This window comes from Pseudoliparis swirei, chromosome 18 (assembly GCF_029220125.1).
Source record: "Pseudoliparis swirei isolate HS2019 ecotype Mariana Trench chromosome 18, NWPU_hadal_v1, whole genome shotgun sequence".
Lineage (NCBI taxonomy): Eukaryota > Metazoa > Chordata > Actinopteri > Perciformes > Liparidae > Pseudoliparis > Pseudoliparis swirei.
The window spans coordinates 21,297,396-21,323,822 of NC_079405.1; the positions used below are offsets into that span (position 1 = coordinate 21,297,396).

A 26,427-nucleotide genomic window follows, 5' to 3' on the forward strand; every position below is an offset into this window, starting at 1 on the left:
CTGTTTAATTGCATATTTTCACAAATAGCTAATCGGCAAATCACATGGCAGCAACTTATTGCATTTAGGCATCTAGACATGGTGAAGACGACTTGCTGAAGTTCAAATCGAACATCAGAATGGGGAAGAAAGGGGATTTAACTGATGTCAGAGGAGAATGGGCAGAGTGGTTGGAGATGATGAAAAGGCAACAGTAACTCAAATAACAGTTGTTACAACCGAGGTATGCAGAATACTATCTCTGAACGCACAATACGTGGAAGCTTGAAGACCACACCGGGTGCCGTATGACCAGTGTACCCGTCTTCTGGTGGCTACTTCCAGCAGGGTAATGCATCATGTCACAAAGCTCAAATCTTCTCAAACTGGTTTCTTGAACATGACAATGAGTTCACTCTACTTCAACGGCCTCCACAGTCACCAGATCTCGATCCAATAGAGCGCCTTTGTGCAAATGGGATGGGGTGAAATGGGAGATTCGCATCACGGATGTGCAGAAAACAAATCTGCAGCAACTGCATGATGCTATCATGTCAATGTGGACCAAAACCTCTGAGGAATGTTTCCAACACCTTGTTGAATCTATGCTACCAAGAATTAAGACAATTCTGAAGGGGATCTCGTCTGGTTCTAGCATGGTGTACCTAATAAATTGGCCGGCGAGTGTATGTACACAGACTGTATATGTATATATTTTTAAAGATATAATAAATTAGAATGTGTGTTTATTGAGAATCGATGCGGAATCACAAAAGATAATATTGCAATACTAATAGTGTATTGATCATTTCTAACACCCCACCTATAAAGGGCTGCTGCCAGGACCAGGACCCCACCAACCAAAGATATTTGAGACTAGCGGAGTACTTAAAACCACATTGAACATTTGGATATTTTAAACATACATACAAAACATGTATAATGTGTATGTAATGGATAACCCTTAAATGTATAAACAATACTGATAAATGACCTGTTTCCTCATTGCTAACTAAGACCCCATCCCCCCAAAAAGTCACACAAGAAATTACATTTTATATTTTATGTTATATTTGACAAAAATGGCGGAAAAAAAGCTTTTGTAATAGCATAATGTCTTTATTTGTTTTGTGATATAAAACCTAATATATACTCAATAAAATAAGCCTTTATTGTGATTCAAGTGTCGCAGCCTCACAAAGATGGAAAAAGTATATTTAAATAGAAAAGTAAACATTACAATAAGAATGAATAAAACGTGTTTTACACACACATACATATTATTATATACTGTATATATAATTATATATAATATATAAATATAGTTATATTATAAGTAGTATGTATTATATATGTCTTATTATATATGTAGTATAATAATATATCATTAGTATCATTATTATTGCATTTTTTAAACATCGGTATTTAATTGGATTAAATATGTTTTACTTAACCTCAATTACGTAATCGTAAAATAATCTCCAATTATCTGACATCCGAATGTAACATTTTAAAAATATCTATTCAGTGTAATAAATGCTATTTATTTCTCCATCGTTTGTTTGAAGAAAGGCTGCTGAGAGGAAATAAAACCCTCCGAAAAAATAAAAAAAACAATCCGCAGTGTTGATTGATCCGGACATTCATTCATCTGATTTGTTCATTTAAACCTGTTCCCTGACGTAACTTTCACATTTCTGTTTGTATTATTTATTTATCTCGCCCCGACATCGCCGCTACAGCATCTCTTGGCTCCTTAATGTGACCGCCTCGGTGCCGAGCAGTCACCAGGGGGCATGCACATAGTAATAATAATAATAATGCATTTCAGGAAAGCCTGCTAATACGACGAGCCTCCATCGTTCCCACCACACGGCCGTGGTGTGATGGAGATGTGCGCTTAGGCTTCATGTGTCCGGCGGGTCTGCCCCTGGCTTTTTTTTTTCTTGGGGAAGATCATATTGGATCATATTGTTTGCAGGACGCTGTTCCTCCTGCAGCCCCCCAGTCCATCCCGACGTAGTTGTGAATTGAACATGGCGACTGTACCAGTATATTGCATCTGCAGATTACCTTACGACGTGACCCAGTTTATGATCGAGTGCGACGCCTGCAAGGACTGGTTCCACGGCAGGTAAGACGGGATCGCTCGCCGCGTTGGCGGCGGCGGATTTTTTGTGTGTGTGGCGGTTTGCATTTGTTTTAAACAAACAAAAATGGCGAGGTCTCGGCGCGTTTGACAGCTTTGTGGCTCTCGGTCTCCCGTCTACATCTGAAGAGAGGCCGCTCGGAGAAGAAGAAGAAGAAGGCGGAGTTAAAACATAGCCGACCGGGGTTGTGACATTTTTTGGAGAATAACACGAAACGTATTCCTCTTTTCTAAAAGTTCCGCTAGTTTATTGAGGGATGTCGGTGCGGGCTTCGTCCATTAATTGCATTTAGCGGGTATTCAACGTCCCCGCATAGCCGCGAACTAATCCTCTCCCGCTGCAGCGGGCGGCAGAGGCAGCAGGGGGAAGCCTCGACGGACTCGCCGCTTGTTTTGTCTCCCGTTTTATTCCCTCCATAACCGCTTTCAGGGCCGACATTACCTCCACTATTGTATGTAAAATGTCACATTCCAAACATTCTCCGGGCTTTCGCCGAGTGTTTTTATTTTATTTATCAAAGCGCGGCTGGAAATCACGACCCGAGTCTGAGCTCAGCCCCCCGTCCAAGCCTTCGTTCCGGGCGGCAGCTATGGCTGACAATAGCCCGTCCTGGATGCCCTTTAAGCTTCGGCGGGCGAGAGAGGGGGGTGTTGGGGAAACACATATTCACACATATTCACATTCTCTAAAGCTTTTTCTGCATTTTGAGCTTCAGCATGTTGCTATTTGTGTTTCGCTGCGATTTAAACGGGGGGACGCATCGTCACTTTCCCCGCCGAGCATAAGCTGCAATGATCTCGGCCGACTCCGTGTTCTCGCCGTGCTCCGCTTCCCTCCCGCCGTCGCGGTTGTGTCGCTGCACATGTCTGTTCCTGCTCTCGGTCTTTGTGTTTGTCATGTTTCACGCTGTTCGGCTGCACTCTGCTTGTCTTTTTTTAATGTGTGTGTGTGTGTGTGTGGGGGGGGGGGGGGGGGGGGGTCGTTTTGTTAATCGTGTTTTTTTTCCTTCTCTTCTCGTTCGCTGAACGTTCAGAGCAGCGAACAGTATTTACGCGCCTGAACGTTAACCCTTTCGTGCTCCGCTCGGGCCGTACTGGTCTAATGTGTTAAAGCGAATTAAAATGCTGGGGGTGGGGGCATGACCTCCAGTCACGCGTCAGCATAAAATCAAACATACCAGCATAATTAGGAAAATTCCCTTCTTCAAATCGAGACCATAACATCCGCTTAATGCTGCTGAATGTATCATTTATAATATCCAGTAGGACATGCTATCAGTTCAAGTAGAAGGCTTATGTCTCCCTGACACGTCGCCAACACCTGTGTTTTGTTCATGAAAGTGTGTTAAGATGGATCTCTCTCACTCCGCTTCTTCTTCTAGGTCAGTCATTCAGGATCCTGTGCGTGACCTTTATTAAGGGTTACATGAATAGTCCTGTTGGGCTGCAAGGTGGTGTGGTGGTTAGCACTGTGGACAGCATGAAGGGCCCCCAGTTGGTCCATTTTTTTCTGGGCTGGACAGACCCCGCCGTGTGGAGTTTGCATGTTCTCCTCGGGTCAGCATGGGGTCCCCTCTGGGTTCTCTGGCTTCCTCCCGCTCTCCAAAAACATGCAGCGGTTAATTGATGAATTAATTCATATTTAATTCAGTTCATTGTTCGGTTATTTGCCCGTCGGTGTGAATATCAGCGTGAATGATTGTCGCTGTGATCGCCTGGCGATAAGCGGTTAAAAATAATGGATGGACTAAGTCATGTAACTCAAATTACAAATGATTATAGTTAAACAAATACATCTCTATAATAGCTGTGTATATTTAAGAGTGAAAAAAACAAATATTCTATGTACCTCTATGATGAGATTAGAGGATGTAATGAAGATACTACATCTGCTACAGGGTGAGGGTGGCACTTCATTGTCGACCGTTATCTGACATGTGCACGTGGCAAGAGGAGGTAATAACTGGTAATAACATTGTCAAGTTCTAGAAAATATCGAGCGGGTAGTTTGTGTGCTGTGGAAATATAACAAGATATAATATACACGGTATTTGGTTGTGAGCATGCGGTACTTATGTAGCCAGAAGGAGGTACAAGTCACATTTTGGAGAACCAGCTTATTGCTGTCATAGATAAGAAGACTGGTATCAGTTTCTTTTTGCTCAACGAGGCGTGTTAAGCTTCACAAAGTCACACAGCGGGGGGATTGACTGCTAGACCAGCTCCATCAAAACTGGATAGCAAAAAAGACAATTTTCCACAACCCCTAAGGTGTTATTTAGGAATAATCTTGTTTTCGACCGCGGTTGAGTCACGACCGTGTTCAAGAGAGACTCTTTTTTTTGCCCATGTGTTGTTTATCAGGAAATAGTTCAAACTCTTAACGGCTCCAAAAACCACAAAGATTTGTTTTTACTGCACATTTCTGCCTTGAGTGAACACTCCGCTATGCCGGGGATGCGCTCCTCTCCTGTGATCCGATGCACCAGATTAGAACACGTGTCTGTGCGTGGGTGTGTCCTGTTGACACTTCAAGGCCACCTGCCTGATCGGATGGTGATCGTGGTCAAAGGAGCGGATGGACACATTTTATTTCCTCTAAATTCTTCACAATAAAGGTCCGTTATATTTTGCTGCGTGTTCTTCCTCCCTGCGGTATTAGTAGACGTGTTTTATTGAAGAATAGCTGCAAACAAAGTTATGATAATCCAGTGATGAACACATTGTCCAATTGGTTCTTCACAATAAGGTGATTTAGACACTTAAAAGTGTTTATTTTGAAGGAACTAAATCAATAAATTATGAGTTTTCTTAAGCCGTAACTTAACAGGACTCAGACAGCAGGTTTAGCCGCGAGCAAAGCTCTGCTAATTAGGTGATGAACACATTTTACAATTCACACTTCACTGTAAAGTCTCCCCGGTGACCGCAGGTCTCAGCTGTGCTGGAGGCACGGTTTACTTACCCTATTCTCTTTGCTCTCCTCTCGAGAGGAACTCCCGTTTAAAGTAGCAGAGGTTAACCTGTTAGCCAAGTGTGGCGCATTCACACCTCCAGCAGACACGGAGCAAGATTATCCTCCCACTGACGTTGTGTTTCTGGCCAACAGACAAATGGATTTTCCGATATTCACATTTCTTTTATCTGTGTTTTGGTCACCAGGAGCTCCATTGGGATGTCTTCTTTGCCTCTGTGTGTGACGCAGAGGCAGTAAAAACAAAATAATGAGCAAAAACCGCTTATTCTCTGCGGTTTTATTACTATGAGCAACATTTTTAACACACACAGTCTTATTATAGAATAGTGCTTATTGCTGCTTAGCTTGATTTAATTCCACTGACTGTAACCGCAGGGTAACAGTGCACAGGAGACAGGTGTAGTATCTTAAGTTGAGAAACAATTGTCAAAGAGTAAGTGAGCTGTCAGGCAGAAAATAAGTCAACGCTTCCCGCAGCTGCTTCAAAATAAAAGCCTTCTGGTAGTTCACTGGAAATAGGGAACCACAGGAAGTGTCCAATGGCAGGACATTAAGACTTCACCGTATCTCTGAAAGCACAGAACAGAACCGCTGATCAAGAAACGGTGTGTTAAGGGAGAAACTGTAAAATAGGATGGCAAATTATAACCAGCATTAACCGCTACGTTGCATATAGGAGCTACAAAACGACTGATAAATTGCTTCTCTGTGCTTTGTCTACGTCGCCCGGTCAGGCCGAGTGTGCGTGAGTATGTGAGTCCCAGTGAAAACCCAGAGCGACGTTGCGAAAGTGTCTGTCCTGCATTTCCCCTCTCAGGTTAACGCTGCTAGCTCTGTGAGCACCGTGATGTAGTTTTCACTTTTAGCACTGCTAGCTGCTAACGGCCGTCAACAGTCACCATGTTGAGAGCCGCACAGAGGCTTGCTCTTCATTTAGAATTTAGCACCTTTAAAACCATCTTCCAGATTAACATATTGTGAAAAAGTTTCTTCCAGATTAATCTATGATATCAGACAGTAGCTTGAATATGTGAAGGTTTTTGTTCCACAAAAGCTACATTTTTAGAGCTTGCTATAAACACGTAAAAAAAAAAAAAAACTCTGTTCGGCCTTTAAACAAAAAGAATACACCAATAAACATCAAAAGGACCCTAATTGCATCAGCATCAGTCATAATGGAAACACAATAGCCTGCAGCTCTGTGACTCACCTGTGTAGACTATCTTGGAGATTAATAGATAGATACTAGAAACACACAATGAAAATACAAACAGTCCATTTAAGGCAACTACTATATGTTCCTTTCATATCTGTTCCTGTTTTTTAAAAGCACTGATGAATCTGTCTTGTCTTGACTAGAAGTCCACACTGCCTGACTGTCAGTCGATTAGCTGTTTCGCAGTGTTTGGGTTCTGGCTGTTATTCAGCTCCTGTATTGATAGTGTGAAGTGTTAATGGTTCCAGCTTAGTGGTGTCAGGTTACTATCTTCATTTGCAGGGGTTTTGAGATGTATGGATATATTTGGAGACTAGTTCGATTTCTCCTGCTACACCAATAAAATGGGGGTAAATTAAATGTCATTGGTTGAGCTGAGGGTATTTATGGATAAGTCTTTCAAGAAAAAGTGGAAACGCTGTTAACATATTTCCATTGGAGCTACTGTCTATCTTCATCCTTAAAACAGTCATTCCTTCAGCTTTAAGTAACAAGCCATAAGAGAAATGATCCGGGTGATCTCCAAGGCGTATGGGACATCAGGTCAGCTATGTATTGTACATATCGGCTGTCATGATAATATTGATCCTATTCTTGCACAGAGCCCTCTCACACCGGACTAAAAAAACAACTTACCCCCACTAACATATGGCTTCTGTCTGCAGTAGGAAGAGTTACAATAGGGATTCATTCACCGGGCCAATCATTCTGCGATTTACAATACTTAATCCATAATATACAAGCTAATGACAAGTGGGAATAATGTATTTCTTGTTTAGACAACTTAGTGACATTTACCTGACGATATAGCTTGTTTCATGTTAATTGCCGTGTGTGTGCATAATGGCTAACATTACCCGGTGTGCCTCAAACGGCATTGATTTTACAAACATTTGCAAGCTAACGAATGAATTAGCTAGCGACTAGCTAGCGCTCCTATCTGGCTTCTCTCTACAGAGACGACTCATTTTTAAAAAGCATGTCATTCATGAGATCATTCACTTTTGACATACAGTAGAGCATGACGACATGGATTCAACTGCACTGTTACCTTGTAGACCAGGCCTATTCAACTAGCGGCCCGCGGGCCGCATGCGGCCCGTTTGAGTTTAACTCTGGCCCGCAAGACTGCCTGCAAATCACTATAGCTTGGTAAGAAAAAATAAAACTGACGGACACGCCTCTTTTATACATTGAGACATCTAACCCAGAGCCATCGAGTTTCACTCCCCCCCCCCCCTCCCCCGTCAACAATCCTTCTCGGCTCGCGCGCGACTCTCACTAGCAGTGAGTGTGGTTCACAAGTGCCACAATTCTCTTATGGTTGAACTGCACTAAAGGGATTGCTACATGTAGCTTTTAAACTCGATTATAGTGTTTGCGCAAGACGATGATAGTGTTTGCAGGAGACGCCTGAGGTTGTTGGACAAACATGAGCTTGTTATCGGACAGTTGTGTTGTTTGTTTCTTTCCTTATTTAAAAGCTAGCACGGCTAATACATACTAGCCAACCGATGCCTTGGGTCACATAAACCTCACCTTGTATCTCGTAGTCACATACCCGAGCAAATGTAATGACATACTATTGACCTGTATGGTGTTCAATTGTACTCAGACATATGCCAATCAAGTAGTAGATGTCTAGTGGGCATATCACACCGCTGTCCAGTGTTTTGGTTTTGCATCAGCTTGAATTTGATTTGACATGCTTGTGGTTTTGAGTAAAAGCACAACGTATACTCAAAGGACGGTTATAATTTTCCTGAAGGGTGCAAGTGGGACACTTGTCTGATGTTAATGGATGGTATCATGGTATTGATGGTTTGTAGTTGGTATTATATGGACTTTATCATTTGTTCAACAATTTTTTTACATTTTGTATAGCATTTATTTGTGATCAGTCTGACCAAAAGGCAAAAACTTAACTCTGAATCAAATTGAGCATTATTTCCTCAATGCTTTAATGAAGAATTTAAATTTCAAGCAAGAATGAAGTGAAAGTATTTGATCCATTTGACAGAGAAAGAGGAATTTAACAGTGGCAATGAAGGCTCCATAGTTCAATATATTATTATTAGAATTAAAATAATTATGATTATTATAATAATAATAATTATGATGTATTACTGTTTCGGGTGTCTATCTCAGTTTGATGAAGGCCTTTGATTTCACCTTCTACAGCATGTTATGATCAGACCTGCAGTATGTGATGTAGCCTGACCTTTAGTACTTACTGAGCAGCATATACGGCAGTAAATCTATTAAAGGGCTACTCATATATCTTAGTGTCATGCTGTGTTCACACCGAAAGTGACGCGATTTTTCGCGTCGCTTTTGGTATGAACACAGCATTACACTTTGAGAGAGAGAGAGAGAGAGAGAGACCTTTAGTATGGACCAAGCTCCAAAACAACTGAAAACGACACTTCCCATAATGCATCAAATTTGTGTATTTTCTTTGTTTCATGCCTAAACAGAAAAATCTTTCGAATTTAGTTTGGTACACAATCGAATGTACACAACCCATACTGAGAAAACCACGATGACATCATCATGACATCTTCATCAGTGTACATTCTCCGACTCCCCAGAAGATATTATACAATCATTTTTTACATACTAGTGTGCCCCTTTAAATAGCATTGTCGAACTGTATTCACTGCACAGTGTATATGGACTGTTTTTACTACTACAGCACAGCGCCTCAGAGTGTATGATAATCCCCACACGTGTAGAAATTTAACAACATTATAACAGTGATTAACATACGCTATGTATTATCACATAAAAAGTATGCCGAATCGTATCGTATGACATTTAATCAGTCTCTACAGAGGAGAAGTAATTTCCCCACAGAGGAAGTTAAAAGGTCAAAGTCAGTTTCTGAAGAGTTCAAGGATGATGCAGCGGAGCTCACGAAGTGATGAAAGAACTCCGATGTGGTTCAGATCTGGTTTAAAAATACGTCCTACACTTATGAAATCCATTCTGAAACCAACTCAGCAGCAGCAGCAATGTGGAGAAGTTGATGTGCGTTTCGTCTCAAACCCGAAACTTGACAGCACAATTAGTCTGGAGCTCTGCCATGCTTTACTGTCGTCATGGAGAGATGTTTATATCGTTCTCAGTGTTACTGAAATTCAAACTTACTCCTTAGTTGGAGAAAAAAAAAGAACATGCCCCAACCAAGTACCGTGCACTTTACCCTCCTACTTAGCAGAAACATTGACGTGACCACACCTCTCTAAACTCTCAACGGACTCTTTTATATCACAAAACGCTGTAAGTGAAAGAGTCTTAACATCTTTTTTTATTTTTATGTACGCTTCATTTTTAGTGAGAATGGTAGGAGTTGTCCTCAGGGCCACGTCAAGGATCAGAAAAAGGCATTGCCACGATGTCCACACACGCCCCGCCCACTCGTGTGTTTCCACACGGTGAAAGCGAGGAGGCGGTCGTAGTAAAGCTGTGCAGTTCACAAGGAGGGGGGGGGGGGTACGTGAAGGAAGATTGTGGGGGAAACTCCCAGCTCATTTAAGGTTGAGAGCAGCGGCTCCAAATGGGTGGAATTTGCTTGTGCAAAAAAAAAAGAGGGAAAAAAAGGCCGCGACAGCTGCTGTTTGGATAGAGCGGTGCATTCACCGTCATCATTTCAAACTAATCGACTAGACCGGTCCCGTGTTCGCCTCAGTTTATATCTCTCGTGCAGGTTTCTATTTCTTTCTTCTTTTTTTAAAAGAGCTTTTATGAAGAAAAAAAACTCGCGCCAATTCAACCGACACTTCCTCTCCCAGCAGCCGTTAGCCACAGTGTTCAAATCTAGCATGCTTCTGCAGGGAAGAGGGGCGTTTGAAGTCGACTGGGGGGCGGAGGTGCTGTCCTGTCCTCCTTTGCTGTACTGCAGACGAGGACCCAATGCTGCTGTGCACCGTGACTCATTTTAAAGGACTGTGTGGTTTCGTAGTCCATTTTACATTTTAGTACAAATTAAGAACGCTTGAAATTAGCCAGGCGAAGTGTAGAAAGGGAGATTTCCCATGTCCCTGTTTGTATTGTGTTTTATTGTGAAGCCGATCTAACGAGCCATACATAATGCGGAAGTATGCACGTCCACACAGCCCGTATTCAGAAACCTTTAAACGAGCCGCCGGGACTTCCTCGAGGTTGTGATGTCACAACTATTCAGTCGCCGGTAGAAGTGCCACGATACCCTGTTCAGTTGACTCACACAATGAAGCTTAGTTTGCACTCTGTATAAACAAAGCTCGAGTCTGATGCAGAGGAGCGGAACATGCTGACCAATAAGAGCAAACTGGGCTTTTTTTTCTCCAGTAAGGGGGGTCTTAAAGAGACAGGTCGCTAAACCGAAGTGTTTCAGACAGAATATACATTTATATATATTGTTTATATATATATATAAGTGTTTCAGACAGAATATACATTTTTATATATTATATATATATATATATATATGTATATTTAAATAGACAGTAAGAGAGAAATAGTGTTTTGTTGAACATTAAAGTATGAAAACCTTTTCGAGTAGAAACCCCAAGTACAAGTACAAACGGGAAAATGAGCATGTGTCCTTTAAAGTTGCTTCAGGCCATTGTGTGTTTTCTCTCCCTAACCACCACTTATTTTTGATCATGTCACCTCACTGAACATATCAGTTCTATACAGATACTCTGTTGTATTTTTTTTTTTAAAGAGCTGGAACTCTATCTTTTGTAATGTGTTGGTGGTATCAGGTGAGACTCTTTAGAGACATTAGCACTTTCCATGACAGTTGAACCTAAGTCGTTTCACAAAATGAATAGAGCATAAACTAATGGTGAGTTTGCAATAATGCAGTGATAACTGTATATTTGTGACAGAAGTAAAAGCATACATGGTGTCACTGATGGAACTCAACTAATTTATAAATCTCTTTAAATCAAACTTTATTTGTATTATTCCTTCTACCGTTATTGAGAGGTATTGAGTGTTTGTGCCGTTATTTGCTTCAGTCCATCCACACTCATGAAAGCACCAGGTAATTTCTTTAAATTTGGCACAAACCTCCACCTGTACTGATTTTTTAGGTCAAAGATCACTGCGACCTCAATCGGGTTCTTGCGACACCTTTAACTAGCTTTGAGTGAACCATATTCACATTTGGCGCAAACAATCACTCATATTGAAGGAGGAACTGATTGGAATTGTAAGGGTCAACGGTCACAGTTACATGTCGACTTTGGCCATAACTCAAACATTCATATGCCCAATTTTCATCAATTTCACACAGATGTCTAAAAGGATAAAATGCTAAAGTGATGCCGTCTTAGAGAAGCATGGGTGGGAACTGGGGAGGCGGTACTTCTCGTTTATACTGCAGGGGAGTTGAGAGAGAGAACAAACGTCCACATGCTTCGGGAAAAATAGGGGTCCTTTAGGGTCACATTCCTCGACAATAAAAAAGGTTTCTTGTGTTGTTTCAGCTGTGTTGAGGTGGATGAAGATGACGCTCCAAATATCGACATATATCACTGCCCAAACTGCGAGAAGACCCAAGGCAAAACCACACGTAAGTAGCAAATTAAATGTTGTTTCTTCTCAATGATGACAGATGCGAAACACCTGCCGTGGCAAAGTGAGCACTTCACATGATATAAAACTCTAAGCACACATCAAACCGTTTTAAGTACGGTATAACATGAATTTTTTTTGTCTGAGTTTGAAACACAATTATCTGTCCTTTTTTTTCGATCTGTGTCGTGTTGCGTTCTAAGTGTTCAAAGTGTTTTTGTGCTCCTCAGTGAAAAAGAAAAAGAACTGGAGCAAACATGACACGGGGCAAAGCACTGACATCAAGGCTGTTCAGAACGGCAGTCAGGTGTTCATAAAGGAGCTGCGCAGCAGGACCTTTCCCAGGTAAAGACACTGCAGACGCATGAAGACACCCCCGCTGTTTTTGTACTCCTCTATGAACTTTCCGACTTTTAACACATGCTGAACTCTTGTGAGATCATCTGGTAAACCCTGTATAACAATTGAAATAGTCTGACATAATTATCTGGGATCGCCTTTTCATGGATCCAATTATAACCTCATGAAATGATTCGTCATGATAGTTTGGCCTCTTGTCGATATTGTTCCTTGCATTAACCCCACTAGGGGGCACTGTCTAATAACGTTTAAAGTTCTGCCTTCAGTTGCTGGCTCTGTAATCAGCCCATTGCATTGGTTCCACTGGTGAAACCCCTTAACACACTCCCTCTGCGTGGGTTCCAGCGCGGACGATGTGGTGGTGAAGCTGAGCGGCAGTCAGCTGACCATGGACTACCTGGAGGAGGGCGGCTTCAACGAGCCAATCCTGGTGCAGAAGAAGGACGGCCTGGGCATGTCCCTGCCCGCTCCCACCTTCTACATCAGTGATGTGGAGAACTATGTCGGTAAGGACCGCGGTGACCACGGTTACCACAACTCCCACTGCCATTACAACTGTCAATGCTACGAGGCTTTAACATCAATGCTTTTGACACTGCTACTACTGCAGTACTACCACTACTGCACTATAACTACTACTAGTGCTCATACTATTACTACTGCTGCTGCTGGTGCACTACTGTTTATCCTGCATCTGGTACTGCAATAACCAGCTATAATATTTACACTATTGCTGTGCTAGTGCTACTTTATTTTGTCTTTTTACTCACTGTGGCCTTGTATTCCTGTCCTGCACCATCTATGGAAGCAGCACCAACATGGCTAGAAGTAGACCTAAAAGTCTCTAAAACACAATAACACATAAAAACAGAAAAAATAACAATAAATCCCATTATACAACCTGTACTTACAATCTCTCTGCTCGGTGTAAACAGCCTGCATTTTTATTATTTCAACAACAACAAATTTAGCGAGACACTTTACTAATATATCACGATTTTAAGCTTATATTTGGTTACTTTTACAGAATGAAGAGTTTCGTCATAAATGATACATTAATGGAGCATTTGAAATTAGAAAATTCGACGATAGTTTCTGGCTGTGTTACATTTTTGGTCTTTAAAAAAACAAAACAACAACATGCTTTTCCAACCTGCCAGCTGGTTGTGGGGATCACAGGGTTAACTATATTATCACTGCTACTACTATTGCCACCGGAACTGTTACTATTATTATTACAGGAATTAGTGGTATGAGTAACACCATAACTACTAGTACTACTACTACTACTACTACTACTAATACTTCTACTAACAACACTACTGATACTGGGAAAACTACCAATACGGTTTATCATTCTACTTCTACTACTATTGCTGCCACTTCTAATTAAGTAATTACTTGACCAGCAAAACTGGAGCTAGTACTACTGTGGTCACTGCGAGTGCTGTAGACTACTATTGCACTACCACTACCACTACTGTTGCTGCAACCGTTGGACTGCTCGCACTGTACTAGTACATCTACTACAATTACTGCTGTCCTCACAGTCGTAGGTGCCGTATTATGTATTAACGACTTTTACCACTTTACTTTACTACTACTCCAGTATAACTATTACTGCTATAAATACACAACTAATGCTCCTATACTACTATTGTTATGAATATCTTCATTTACAAAGCAGGTCAAAGTTATTTTAGTCAGTACTTTCAAAATAAAAGCATGCAAAATTGAAGAGGGAACACCAACTTTTAATTGAGTAGTTTCTTCATTATATATGCTTAGTGTTTTACTCTTTCTTACTATAAAAGTATTCTATATATTTGAAAGAAGGGAAATAAACAAGACAAACACTGCACTATACTACTTGCTTATCAGTAGGGGGCGCATCTGTCCTATATTTTCTTTGGTCACTGGTGCTCAGTGATGAGATCACTTGTTACACATCAATAGCACACTGCTGCTGCAGACATATGTTGTTCACCAGCTTCCTGTTTAGCTTGTAGGCGGTTACTGTTCCTCCAGCTTGTTTTACAGAGTCCCTCCGTCCCTGTCTCCAGGTCCCGACGTCGGCGTGGACGTCGTTGACGTCACCAGACAATCAGACAGCAAGATGAAGCTCAAGGAGTTTGTCGACTATTACTACAGCACGAACAGAAAGAAAGTGTTAAACGTCATCAACCTGGAGTTCTCTGACGCAAGGTAAGGCTCTCTGGTGGGGACATTTGAAACAGAGTCAGATTTTGCCGTGTGAAGACGGCACTCTGAACCCCCCCCCCGGTACTGATTGACTAGTTGTGTTTTTCTGCGACAGGATGAACTCGATAGTGGAGAGTCCGCAGATCGTGCGGCGGTTGTCTTGGGTGGGAAACTACTGGCCCGACGATGCTCTGCTCGGGAAGCCAAAGGTCACCAAATACTGTCTCATCTGTGTCAAAGACAGCTACACAGACTTCCACATTGAGTGCGGCGGCGCCTCCGTCTGGTACCACGTCCTGAAGGTCTGTGACACTTATGGTTGGATGTGATCAGAAATATTAGTTTATAGGAGGGCTGTGTGTTGGCAGGGATCTGGCGATATGAAACGTTTACTGTTTACGATTCTATATATCGTGATATTGCATAAATTGCAATAAAAATGAAAAATAATTTCCGATAACTGTCAAAGTGAAAAGAATACACCACCATATGCATGAAATCTGAGTTACGAAAGGTCTTACTTTTTTATGCAATCAGAACAGTTTGCCTTTATCACTGTCCCTGTAGCATCCAACATCAGAGCATGCACTTTTTATGCAATCTGAACGAAGGAATGAATAATTGTCCACCAGTAAAATAAAATAGAAAAAGAGCACTTTAGGTAAACAAATTAAGTAAATGTTTTTGTCTGTTTTTTACAATTCAATAAAAATCAACACAGTGTTTGATAATCGATACATTATCACGCGACAAAATATCGCGATACACAAGATTATCAGTATTTGGAATTAATTCAACTCCATCTCATACAACGATGTTGATGATGCTGACGAGGATGAGGATGCTGATGATTGTGCCAGATAACGTGACGGTGTTTGTGTTTGCAGGGGGAGAAGATCTTCTTCCTCATCAAGCCCACCTCCGCCAACCTGTCTCTGTACGAGCGCTGGAGGTCATCGTCCAATCACAGCGAGATGTTCTTCGCCGACCAGGTCGACAAGTGTTACAAATGCAGTCTGAAGCAAGGCCAGACTCTGTTCATCCCATCAGGTCAGAGCTGCACCGCGACCGTGGGAGAACACCCAGTAATGTAGACGATACTGCCACCGCAACCCCGCGTCCGTTATAACTGACCAATCGGAACGGTTTGCAATTGTAGTGGAGAGATCCCAAAGAGTCCAAACATAGTGTGGTATGTGTGTACAAAATGGCAGAGAAAACATTTACAATATGTCCATTGGATTTGAGAGAATGTTTAGCTCTTAACAAAATAGCTGATTTCTCAGAATTGGATCATCATTGAAGTCGTTTGGAAGCAAATAAAAATCCAGCTTTCCTTTCAGTTTTTGTAAACCACTGTAAATGGATATCTTTCGTTTTAGACTGTTGCTCATGCACTATAATTATTCTAAAGACTCCACTTTGGAAATGTATTCACTATATTTTGACACAAAGTAATTCATTAAAAACAGTACAGAGATATAAAAGTGATAATTTTTTACTTTAAAAGAGATTCAAATACTTTACTTCTCTTGTCTAATTTGTAGATGTTGTATTTTCACAATTAATCATATGAAACAAAATGAAAATGACATGCAGGTTTTTTTTCTTTTGTTGGAGATATGGATATAATTATTCATCACATTCCATTAAATGTTATGTCAAAGTAGTAATATACTTTACGTTGTAAAAATCAGATGAGATGTTTTCTAGATAGATAATAGACAAAAGCAAGAAATTACGCAAACAAATGGGAATTGAAGCATCTGAATAATTAAAGTACGTCACGTAACAGAACATCGTCACCTTAAAGAAGTGCTGCTCGTTTATTCACAGCTCCATCCTCATTGGTCCAACACAGCCAGGGATATTAAAGGAAAAGCTCCCCCAATATAAAGGCTGTGGAATCTCTGACGACCGCTGTCCCCTCCTGTTTATCACCATGTGTTCCCTTGTGGTTCCGGGACACGTAATAAATCAATGAATCCATCAAAAACTCCAGAGAAAGAACTTTTCTATAATGTTGGTTGCCCCGCTTTTGGCCACCGGTTGAAACATGTTCGCTCGAGATAAAGCCTCTGGAGTTTTAGCTCATCTGGGAAAAGTTTTTGAGAATGAATTAAAAGGAAGAGGAACGTATTCGGCAATCTGAATTCTTAATCTTTTCAGTTTTTTGTCAATTTAATTTATTCCCTTAATTTTTTACTTAAAATTACTTAAACTTGAAAGTACTTTAAAACTTTTTGGGGGCTTTTTATTTATTTTCAAGTGATAATAAGTGTTGTTGTTATTATTATTATAATGATTAATATTACTGTTATAATAATTATAATTATTATTAACATCATGTTATACACTGCCATATCTTCAATTCAGGGGAAGTTTAAGAAAAGAATGCAGTGTGTTTAAAGTATAAAATCAATGATAAGAATAGTGTAACAGTGTTACATAATAAACGTTGGTACATACTGTATGTTGGGTAAGGGCGATATTGCATTAATGTATATATCTCTATTGTTTACAGTCATTGGGTTTAATTTAATTGTGGTTGTTGAAATGTGATTGGCTCCTCAGGTTGGATTAATGCAATACTGACGCCGGTCGACTGCCTGGCGTTCTCGGGACACTTCATCCACAACCTAAGTGTGGAGATGCAGATGAGGTTTGGACACCTGTCATAACGCACGTCTTTTATGCTATGTTTTTATATATCTCTCTTTTTATTTCATTCTATGAAATGGATTCTCCGTTCAGGACTTGTGTTTTTAGCTCCAGATTCCATCCATCTGTTTACGAATTCTCCACGTTTGGAAAATACCTCGTGAATTGCATAGTTTGTTGCAGTAAACATGTTGCTACCTCGCGACAATGTTTAGCTGAAACATCTCGGTGTATTCCCCCTCAGAGCGTATGAAATCGAGAAGCGGCTAAAGGTCAGAACTCTCACTCCCTTCGCCAACTTCGAGACGGCGTGCTGGTACGTGGGACGACATCTCCTCGAACGATTCAAAGGTAAACTTAGTCAGATGTATTTGTGGATTCTTTTGTTAATGATTTTTATTTTTTTTGTGGTATTTCAATGTAAACGTAAATCCTCATTTAACTCGCGCTGCCACAGAAGAATGCGTGACGGCAGAGAAAGCACAAACACTGTCAGAAGTATGGCTGCGTGTCTGCTGCGCAGATGAGGAGCTGGATGCTCTTTATATTATTTCAGTCATTAAATCGGTGAAATCGCCGAGTTCACAGATGATTAGCTTCAAACGGTTTGGCCCAGCTAGAATCACTTGCTCCATTACAAGCCTGTGTTTAAACTCCCCTCAGCTGGCTCGGGCCAATCTGTTTATGTTTCCACCGTTCACTGTGCATGTGCGTGCGTGTGAGAGCCAGATTGCTATTGTGTGCGATGCACACTCGCCCACAATATAACGTTATTTCCTCTTCGAGGGCTGACTTCGAGGTCAGCTCATTCAGCGCAGTGGATTATGATGTTGTGAGTAATTTCCGGTTTTCTGTCATTAATCCACTTCGGTTGATGGAGCTAATTAGGTGTTTGGTGCTTTTAAACTGAAATTAAAGAGGAAATCCACATCTGCGTGACAGCTGAATTTACATAATTTCACAAACATTTCTGACTGGTGAGTCTTTGCCAAAGGTTACAATTAAATTAGTAAAATTAAAGGTATAATTGGTAACATTAAGCCACTAGATATCCCCCCCCCCCCCCTCAATTGCAGTCTCACCAGTAAGCGTAATCAATAGTCATTTTAGGACATGGCTAGCTAGCGTTTAGCTTGTCATCGAAGCAGTGGTAAAGTGCAGGGTATACACTTATATTTTCAGCACTGCAATCCTATTGGACTAGTGTTAGTATACAGCTTTCAAATAAAATGTCAAAAAGGCCTGGAGTGTATCAGTAAGTGCATACATAAATGTGCGTAAATGAACATGCGACACACTTAAGGCTCCGGGTTTGGGGTCACCCAGAGCTAGCTTCATTTGAAAGGGGCATACGTAATTCATTTTAACTGAGATATTAATTCGGAGTACATTACAAATGGACATTTACATTACAAAGAGATATGTCGAATAATATAATCATTTAATTGTTTTAAACCTGGAGCACAGGTTTGGACGCTCTGTTAGTGCAAGTAAGCATGCCAGCCGCTAGCATGTGACTGCACCCACCTGTCGCTCAGAGCAGCCAAGCCCTAAACTATGAACAACTTTAAGCTTAAACAGGTGAACTATATAAAGATTAACTGACCGTTTTTTGTACCAGGTTGAAAACATGTTTATTTCTGCCTGAAAGTTTGCCATTTTAACATGGAGATCTATGAGGATTGACTCTCTTTTGGAGCCAAACTCAACCAGCTGTTTGAGGAACTGCAGTGTTGTTGGCAACATTTTTCACAAAACATACAAAAACCACATACATAGTGTACACTTTATAAAAGAAGTATATTGTATAGTATCCTGTGTATTCCTTTAAATAAGCTTTATTTCACACAGGAAAACTAACTTATTGTATTCTCATATGATATTTTAGTAATAGAGCTGATGCACAGTCCAGAGTGAGTGAGTGAGCAGAGAGATGTTGATTGTGTAGCTCAACAACTTGTTCATGTCCCTGTGTTTGTTTGAGTGCTCTGACAGAACAACTTCACTTGGCGTCTCTTCGTCAGCTCGTTTGGTTACATCTCGTGAATCTCTCGGGGTGCTATGAGCGTGTACAGAACTTAATAGCTTTGACTTTTTCCAAGTTCAAAAGTCCGGATTCATTTAGTGTTAACATTTGCATTCTTCCTGCAGGTTTACACAAAGCAAATAAGCAGCCAGCCCCATACCTGATACATGGTGCCAAAATCATCAATGGAGCTTTCAGGTCTTGGACTAAAAAACAGGTTCGGACACGTTGGGTTGCGTTTGTGTGTGTCGGTCGTCCATCGAAGCGGCTAAGAAAAGCAATGACAGGTTTGTTTGTTGTCCTCGGAACAGGCCCTCTTGGAACATGAAGACGAGCTTCCAGAGAACATGAAACCATCACAGCTCATCAAGGATCTCGCCAAAGAGATCAGAATGTCAGAGGTAATGTCATTTTGTTTTTGTCAATATAATCAGCTGCTCTCTCAAAGTTACAGGTATTTTTTGACAATTTGGCGGGAAGAGACGTCCGTTTGAAATTTTAGATCAAGAAGGTGATGTCGGCCGTATGTGCAACATGAGAGTCTCTCAATAACTACTGTTAGGACTGCAACAACTGCATTCATCTACTGTGGATATTCATGGCCCCCAATGATTCTGATGCCTTTTGTTGTAGCATCAAAGTCAAGTAAAAAAACATTTATTGATATGGGTCCATGCAGGGATTAAAGTGGGATTTATCACTAATATCACATAATCCATGTAAATTGCAAGAACATTCATCCTCCCCAGAGCAGAATTATCCATTCAACATTAGCTTCTCCAACAAGAGAACATAAGGCACCCCTTACCCAAAGTCACCATACCTTCATTTAGCTCAAGAAGAAGCACCACTGAGACTGAAATGGTTCCTGAATGTTATCTCATCACTACTTAAAGTCAAGGGAGTTATTCAGTTCTGAGGTCTGTTGTTGGACACCAATTTAACTGAAATTGGGGAAATAAGACAAACAGAGGTGTCTTTGTGAAGTAAATTAAGTATTGATTGTGATGTGTTTTTACATTTTTTAACTAATTGGCCAACTAACTAGTAATGTCAGTGGTCGTGCAGTGGGGCTTCAATTGTCTCAGTTGGGATTGCCGATGACAAAACTATAGCTCACTTCACAATTCCGTGCTTTTATTTCTAGACTGCAACAAAAGCCATTAAGAGCGAGCCTAGCATTAAGGCCCCGGTGGAGGATTCCCCGTCCACCCACTCCGAGCCTGAAGAGCCCGACTCCCCGGCCCCCGTCCCCTCGCCCAGCAGAGAGAAGGCCAGGAAGAAAGCTACCAAACCCCCCAAGCCTCCCAAGCCTCCCAAACCCCCGAAGATGGCCAAGGCCCACAAGCCTGCGAAGGTTCCCACGGTCAAGGAAGGAGGGAAGAAGAAAGAGAAGAAAGCGAAAGAGTCATCGCCGCTTCCTAAACCCTCCAGCTTCGCTGCACTTGAGTCCCATGCGAAGGACATCTTGAGTAAAATGGACCAGCCGAAAAAGACAAAGGTGAGCGCACGGCAACATGAACGGAAAATGTAATCGTCCTTGATTTGTGGAGCGATTATTTGTAACCATAGGTTTGGCTTAGTGTGAGCCATTTTGCATCCCCTTGCTCAAAGTCAAGCATTTGCAGAATAGTAAAAGCCACCCACAGCCGCTTTCTGTGTGTTAATCACTGCGTGTTTCTTCAGGCTGTGAAGAACGTCCTGAGCATATCGGAGAAGGAAATGTCAAAGCAGAACAACATGGAGAAGTTTGACATCAGAGAGCAGAATAAAAACAAGACCGAAGCGAAATGGAAGTATAAGGTAAGAGTCAATGGAATGGCAGCTCGTTACAGGCCAGAGTAAATATCACAATCCTTCACATGTTCAAATAAACATTTGGTAAAGACGACTCAAACACGTGTGAAGGTGACGCGGCTTAGCAGAAGAAAAGGGAAAATAAAACGTAGGATCATCCAGAAGTGATTTGGACACTTCACTTCAAAGCAATCATCAAAAATAATGATGTGGCACCCGAGTCGCACATTTGAGGCCTGCAGCTCATCAAGAGCTGCTCCAGAAAAATCCACAATCCCAGAGTTTATCTAATGGAATTAGGCCACGTCCGTATCCTGTGCCTTCCATCTAAGTATTTACACATGGCCTCATCTTTGTTGTATGGCTGGACAACAAGGGGGGGGGGCGGGGGTTTGTGAACGCCGTCCAATCACGTCAAAGTGTTCGCAGCTTCCCTGCAGCGCGTCCAGGGGCAGTTAAGGACGATGTCGCCGTCGGTTACAAAGAAGACAAACATTAACTGTCGGCTTCAGGTTACACGGCGGCGGCGCATGCCTTTTTAGTTTGGGAGTGAATATTTTTTTTTTAAATGCATATTCTTGGGTTTCAGTTAATTACACAGTCGGCTCAGTGGTGATTTTCCTTCATGGCAGCGGCATTGCATTCCTTATTTGGAAATTTGATTCACTTTAAATTGGGTCAGAAAATGTCACAAGAAAATATCAACTGTCATGATGATTTCATTTTTCTTTTTTTTATTATTAACAGAAATGGTTTTATTTTCTTGTGTTTTAAAATGAGTTGAATAGAAAGTTACTGCTGATACGTTTTGTATCATTTAACTTTTTGGTCTAACAGATGTTAAAATGACATCACTTGGGGTGTAACGGTTAAACACTAAAATATATCACCATTATATAAAAGAAATACTATATGTCTTCCAATTTCTTCTGAAAATGTTATGCTTAGATATTGAAATGAGGCATTATCTTATTAAATATGTGTCAATTTGCATACATTTCTAGATTAGAAATCTAAACATTGGAGTCAGGATTCATTTAGGTAACAAATTATTCAGTCAACTACTTACAAAATAAATCAGTTTTCAGGAACTACATGTTTTATAAATGAGGCTATGAATGATAAATTAAAAACACTGTTCGACAAAACCTTTAAATAAAGAGAGGAAAGAAAGTGTAAAGGTTGGTGGATGTGAGAGCTGCTGAAGGGGAGATGTCTGAGCACTAACTCATTTAGAGAAAACAGCCTTTTCTCGAAATGAAGAGGGTAAAAAAAAGTTGATTACTGACGTTAAGACAATACTTTCTTTTAAATGTTCTTTTTAAATATGCAAATGAGGCATTCGCTCATGGTAACTAGGCGAATTTAAGAGAAATCTACAGATGAAAGCCGACAAAGCGGTAAAATAAACACCTGGATGTGTTTCGAAAGGTTTTCTTTCCACTAGTCTGAACGTAGCCATGTTATGGAAGCAAAATAGACTAAAATCTCTAAAATAAACAGTGTGTGAAAAAACATGTTTTTGTCTGAAGTGTCAAATCTCAAGTGGATCTTTTGATTCTCGTCACTAAAGATGCGTGGCGTTTTCATTTGCGCGTGCGCGCTCCTCTGACATTGTTCCCTCTTTGACCTTTCAGAATAGTAAACCAGATTCCCTGCTGAAAATGGAGGAGTGCAAGTTTGACAGGACACCGTTGTCGGGCAAAAAAGACAGATTCAGCTTCACCATGTCACACAAGAAGACACTCGGGTACGTATAATTGCCGCAGCAACCTTTTGGCGGACTGGTTCTCCGAGGAGAGGAGAGCGTGTTCACCGTCTCATGTGGTGCGTTATGGTGATTATAGAGCTATGTGGCGATCAGCACCAGAGCCATGAGAGCCAACTCCAGGACTTCTTGGCGAGCGCCCGGCTGAGTCTCGCTTCAACTCACTCATTGTCCTGTGGTTTTCCTTTTCAGCTCCAAGACACTGAAACCTCAGACCAACTCAAGTGTTTTTGGATCATTACAAAACCTAAAGGAGGACAAATCCAAGCCGGTGAGAGACGAGTACGAGTACGTCTCCGACGAGGGGGAGCTGAAGATTGACGAATTCCCCATCAGGCGGAAAAAGAACACCATCAAGAGAGATCTGTCCTGTGAGTGTTCGTTCGTCAGTTTATTTAAAGTATCGTCTGGGGCTGGGTATCAACCTCAATGCTTTTTTTAAATTGGTGGCTGATATAGTATATAGTTGTGTTTTCTTTGATCTGATATTTCCTGTTAAAAATGAGGACATTTATTTTATTTAAAAATATATATTAGTCAGCGTTCGGTTGTACTTATTTCCACCCTCTCGTGTCACTGCTGGTTGCCAATAAACAAGATGGCGACAGCTATAAACCAAGATGGCCGCGACCAAAATGTCAAAATCGCAGTCTACAAAACTATGGCTGATGTCACGGTGACTAACGTTTTTACCCGAAGGCCGCCGTAGTTCTCCACCGCACTCGTGAAACAGTGCACGCCGCAAATTTCGTTGCTTCTTTAGTCGTGTTTTTACGGAAAGGATGGTCCCTTAGCGAGGTGTCAAGTCTAAAGAATCTCGAGTTGCCCGTGCGTGGAAGAAGGATTCCCAAACCCAGAGATTTATAATAAAAAGTATTTAATAGTAAAAAGGGTCATCAGTATATATGTTATCCCGGGTGGGCGCGCTCACGTGGCTCGGAGGCCACAGGCTCTCTGCTCATAGTTAACGGTCTGTCTTATCCACGTGAGGCTTCAAGGTAACGTGCTCCGCCTTTCATTCAACACAGCATGCTATTCGCTAACCGCTTCACGGGAAGCGAGGCTTCGCTAACAAACAGCTCGCTACTTTCAATAGTTTCCCCCACTTCTTGTTTGTGGAACAAAACTCTTTCCAGTTTTCACAATAAGACGGTTTTCAAAATAAAATGTTTTTCCCCGGCTGGAAAACAGCTGTTTATACGATCGCCAAGGGCAACCTCCATTTTTTTAACTACACCTCCTATAATCAATACATATATGATATGATATTCCTTTATTTGTCCCACAGTGGGGAAATTTAAAAAATCTCAGTTTAAAAATCTCATTTGAATTTCATTCATACCTGAATCATCTTATTTGCACACTGTCTATATTTAATATTTTTATATTTAATTTAATTTGTCATTAGTATTGTATTGTGTATGCATATATGTTGTATAGATACATATATATTTTATTTTATATTTTACTTTGTATACTTCTTGTATACATCTTTATCTTTCATCCCTGTTTTTTATATTTTATTTTTTATTCTTGTGTGTTTAGTTTATTGGTGCTGCTACTGTTACGACAAATTTCCCCTTGGGGATTAATAAAGTACATATCTATCTATCTATCTATTTTATAGTTATAATAAACATAAGCAGATTATAATAAGCATAGAGATACAGTGACTTTCTTCTCTTTTTTACCTAATACATTCTTCATAATATTCTTATCCCTTATTAATTATCATATCTTTCTTATGTATTCATTTAAAACATAGACATAGAAGATAAAAAACGTTACAACTCTACAGAGGCGAAGGTCCACAACCGCAACACCCCCCCGGCTTTGCACTCTGCGGTAGATGTTACCGCAGTCTTAGAAAGGGAGGAGTAGCAGGGGAGTTTCAGTCGGTTCAGCCTGCTACCACGCTATTCCACTGAATCCGACATGTTGGTCCTTTATGTATTGCTTTGTCAGGAGTACCGAGGATCGGGTTTTGTATTGGCACTGATGCCTAGCCAGGCTATTAATAAGGAACAAATATAATTTTGATCAACAAACTATTGTTTATGCTATTGCTTATTGTTGAATGTATTTTCTTCTAGTTTTGTCAGACATCAAAGAACCCATTCAGCCAGCCAAGAAACCAAAGTTCCAACCCTCGGTGACCAAGGTACGTCCTACATGACACTTACACTACTCTTTCTACATGAAGAGACTGTTCAGTGATCAAACAAAGGACAGCTCCGTCCACTCATTCTAACACTCTGAACTTGTGAAAATGAACAATCGTTTTCTAAAAGATTTTATGCACAAGGACATGCTGCAAAACACCTTTAAAACACAGATAAAAAAACAACAACCCCAAAAACGATTGGAAAAAGTGAATTCTAGGTGAATCAGAAGAAGAGGAAGCTCCCTCAGCTGTGAACCGCCACATAATGATGAAGGAAATAGCTGTGGCATGTCCGGGGGAAGAAGAAAAAACAGACTCATACCAGATGCTATTGGGTTAATAGTGAGAGGTTACTGACAATCAGAACACGGTCTTATAGTTTACTTCAGATCCTCTGGGGTTTCAGAAGCCCCAGATTTATTATGAATTCATAATTTTGTCGTCGATAAAGTGACACAAGGCCCTGTAGCGGTTGTGTTGTTACCCGTTTTGTCTACATTTGTCAAAATTGACATGGTGCAAATTTCAAAATACATTTGTGTGCAACTAAATAACCACATAGTGAGTGTCGGTCGAGGTCTACACCTAATTTTTGTCCTGAGGTCTGGGTAATTTTGGCCTCGGTCATATAACAAACAATATAACTGCAGCAAAATCAGGTGTCAACCTGCATTCTCTCTAATGTCCATCAGGGGGCAACTCCTCTGCTTGTATAGAAGAAAATTACTCACTTGATTTATTCCCTCAGTAAACATGAATTTTATGTTCTCAATCTCTAGTGTGCAGTCTTCTTCAATACACCATGATGTTAATTTAGTATATTATAGTCCATTTAGAATCAAATAGACCATAAAGCAGTCCCTTAGGGCGAGGCTACCTTGTGATTGACAGGTTGCTAGCATGGCGTTTTCCAGGTCTAGGGTTTATCTGTGTTTTTGTCTTAGAACTTTAACCCTTTCACAGCGTGCTTTCACTTCGGGAAATTGTAACATTTTGATTCTTAAAAAAATATTATATTATTATAAATCCCATCGAAAACAGGAAGGTTGGCTGCGAATGGCCGTGTCTCTCATACGTTCTCTCACATTGTTCTTCTCTTCTACCACTTTGTCCCAAAAACAGACTTTGGACTCCTCAGACGAAGAGACTCTGCACATAGACACGGAGGCCAAGTCTGAGGCCAAGTCCGAGGCCAAGTCCGAGGCCAAGTCCGAGGCCAAGTCCGAGGCCAAGTCTGAGGCCAAGCCCGAGGCGAAGAGTCGCAACTCCAAGGTCAAGAAAAAGGGCGGCAGCGCTGCAGGGATTCTCGACCTGTTGCAGGCGAGCAAGCAAGTGGGAGGGATTGACTACAGCGCCAACAGGTAGACTGACCCCCCATGATGTACCTTGGTTCCTTCAGCACCAATTTAAACACACTTTGGGTTGCGGCACATGTGCAGCGCTGCTCTCTGAATGGCCCCCGTGGGGCCCTTTTTTTCTTTTCCCCTCTCAGCAGAAATTTTTAGAGTCCATAATAAACTGACAAACAAACGGCACGCTCAAACCGGGATGTAATTGGAT

General features: G+C 41.1%; 1 protein-coding gene across 2 annotated transcripts in view; it reads left to right on the forward strand.

The window, feature by feature from the left end:
• The first annotated feature begins 1,480 nt into the window (after positions 1 to 1,480).
• Positions 1,481 to 26,427, forward strand: part of phf2 (PHD finger protein 2) — a 32,060-nt gene continuing 7,113 nt past the window's right edge. For both annotated transcript variants that reach the window (XM_056437691.1, XM_056437692.1), the window contains exons 1-17: positions 1,481 to 2,113; positions 11,802 to 11,887; positions 12,120 to 12,234; positions 12,595 to 12,755; positions 14,313 to 14,454; positions 14,567 to 14,753; positions 15,339 to 15,501; positions 17,026 to 17,113; positions 17,357 to 17,463; positions 19,264 to 19,355; positions 19,450 to 19,539; positions 20,286 to 20,639; positions 20,825 to 20,941; positions 22,573 to 22,685; positions 22,896 to 23,074; positions 24,797 to 24,864; positions 25,990 to 26,228. In XM_056437691.1, coding sequence (XP_056293666.1) covers positions 2,016 to 2,113; positions 11,802 to 11,887; positions 12,120 to 12,234; positions 12,595 to 12,755; positions 14,313 to 14,454; positions 14,567 to 14,753; positions 15,339 to 15,501; positions 17,026 to 17,113; positions 17,357 to 17,463; positions 19,264 to 19,355; positions 19,450 to 19,539; positions 20,286 to 20,639; positions 20,825 to 20,941; positions 22,573 to 22,685; positions 22,896 to 23,074; positions 24,797 to 24,864; positions 25,990 to 26,228 — 2,399 coding nt within the window. In that variant the 5' untranslated portion in view covers positions 1,481 to 2,015. The remainder of the gene's footprint in view (positions 2,114 to 11,801; positions 11,888 to 12,119; positions 12,235 to 12,594; positions 12,756 to 14,312; positions 14,455 to 14,566; positions 14,754 to 15,338; positions 15,502 to 17,025; positions 17,114 to 17,356; positions 17,464 to 19,263; positions 19,356 to 19,449; positions 19,540 to 20,285; positions 20,640 to 20,824; positions 20,942 to 22,572; positions 22,686 to 22,895; positions 23,075 to 24,796; positions 24,865 to 25,989; positions 26,229 to 26,427) is intronic.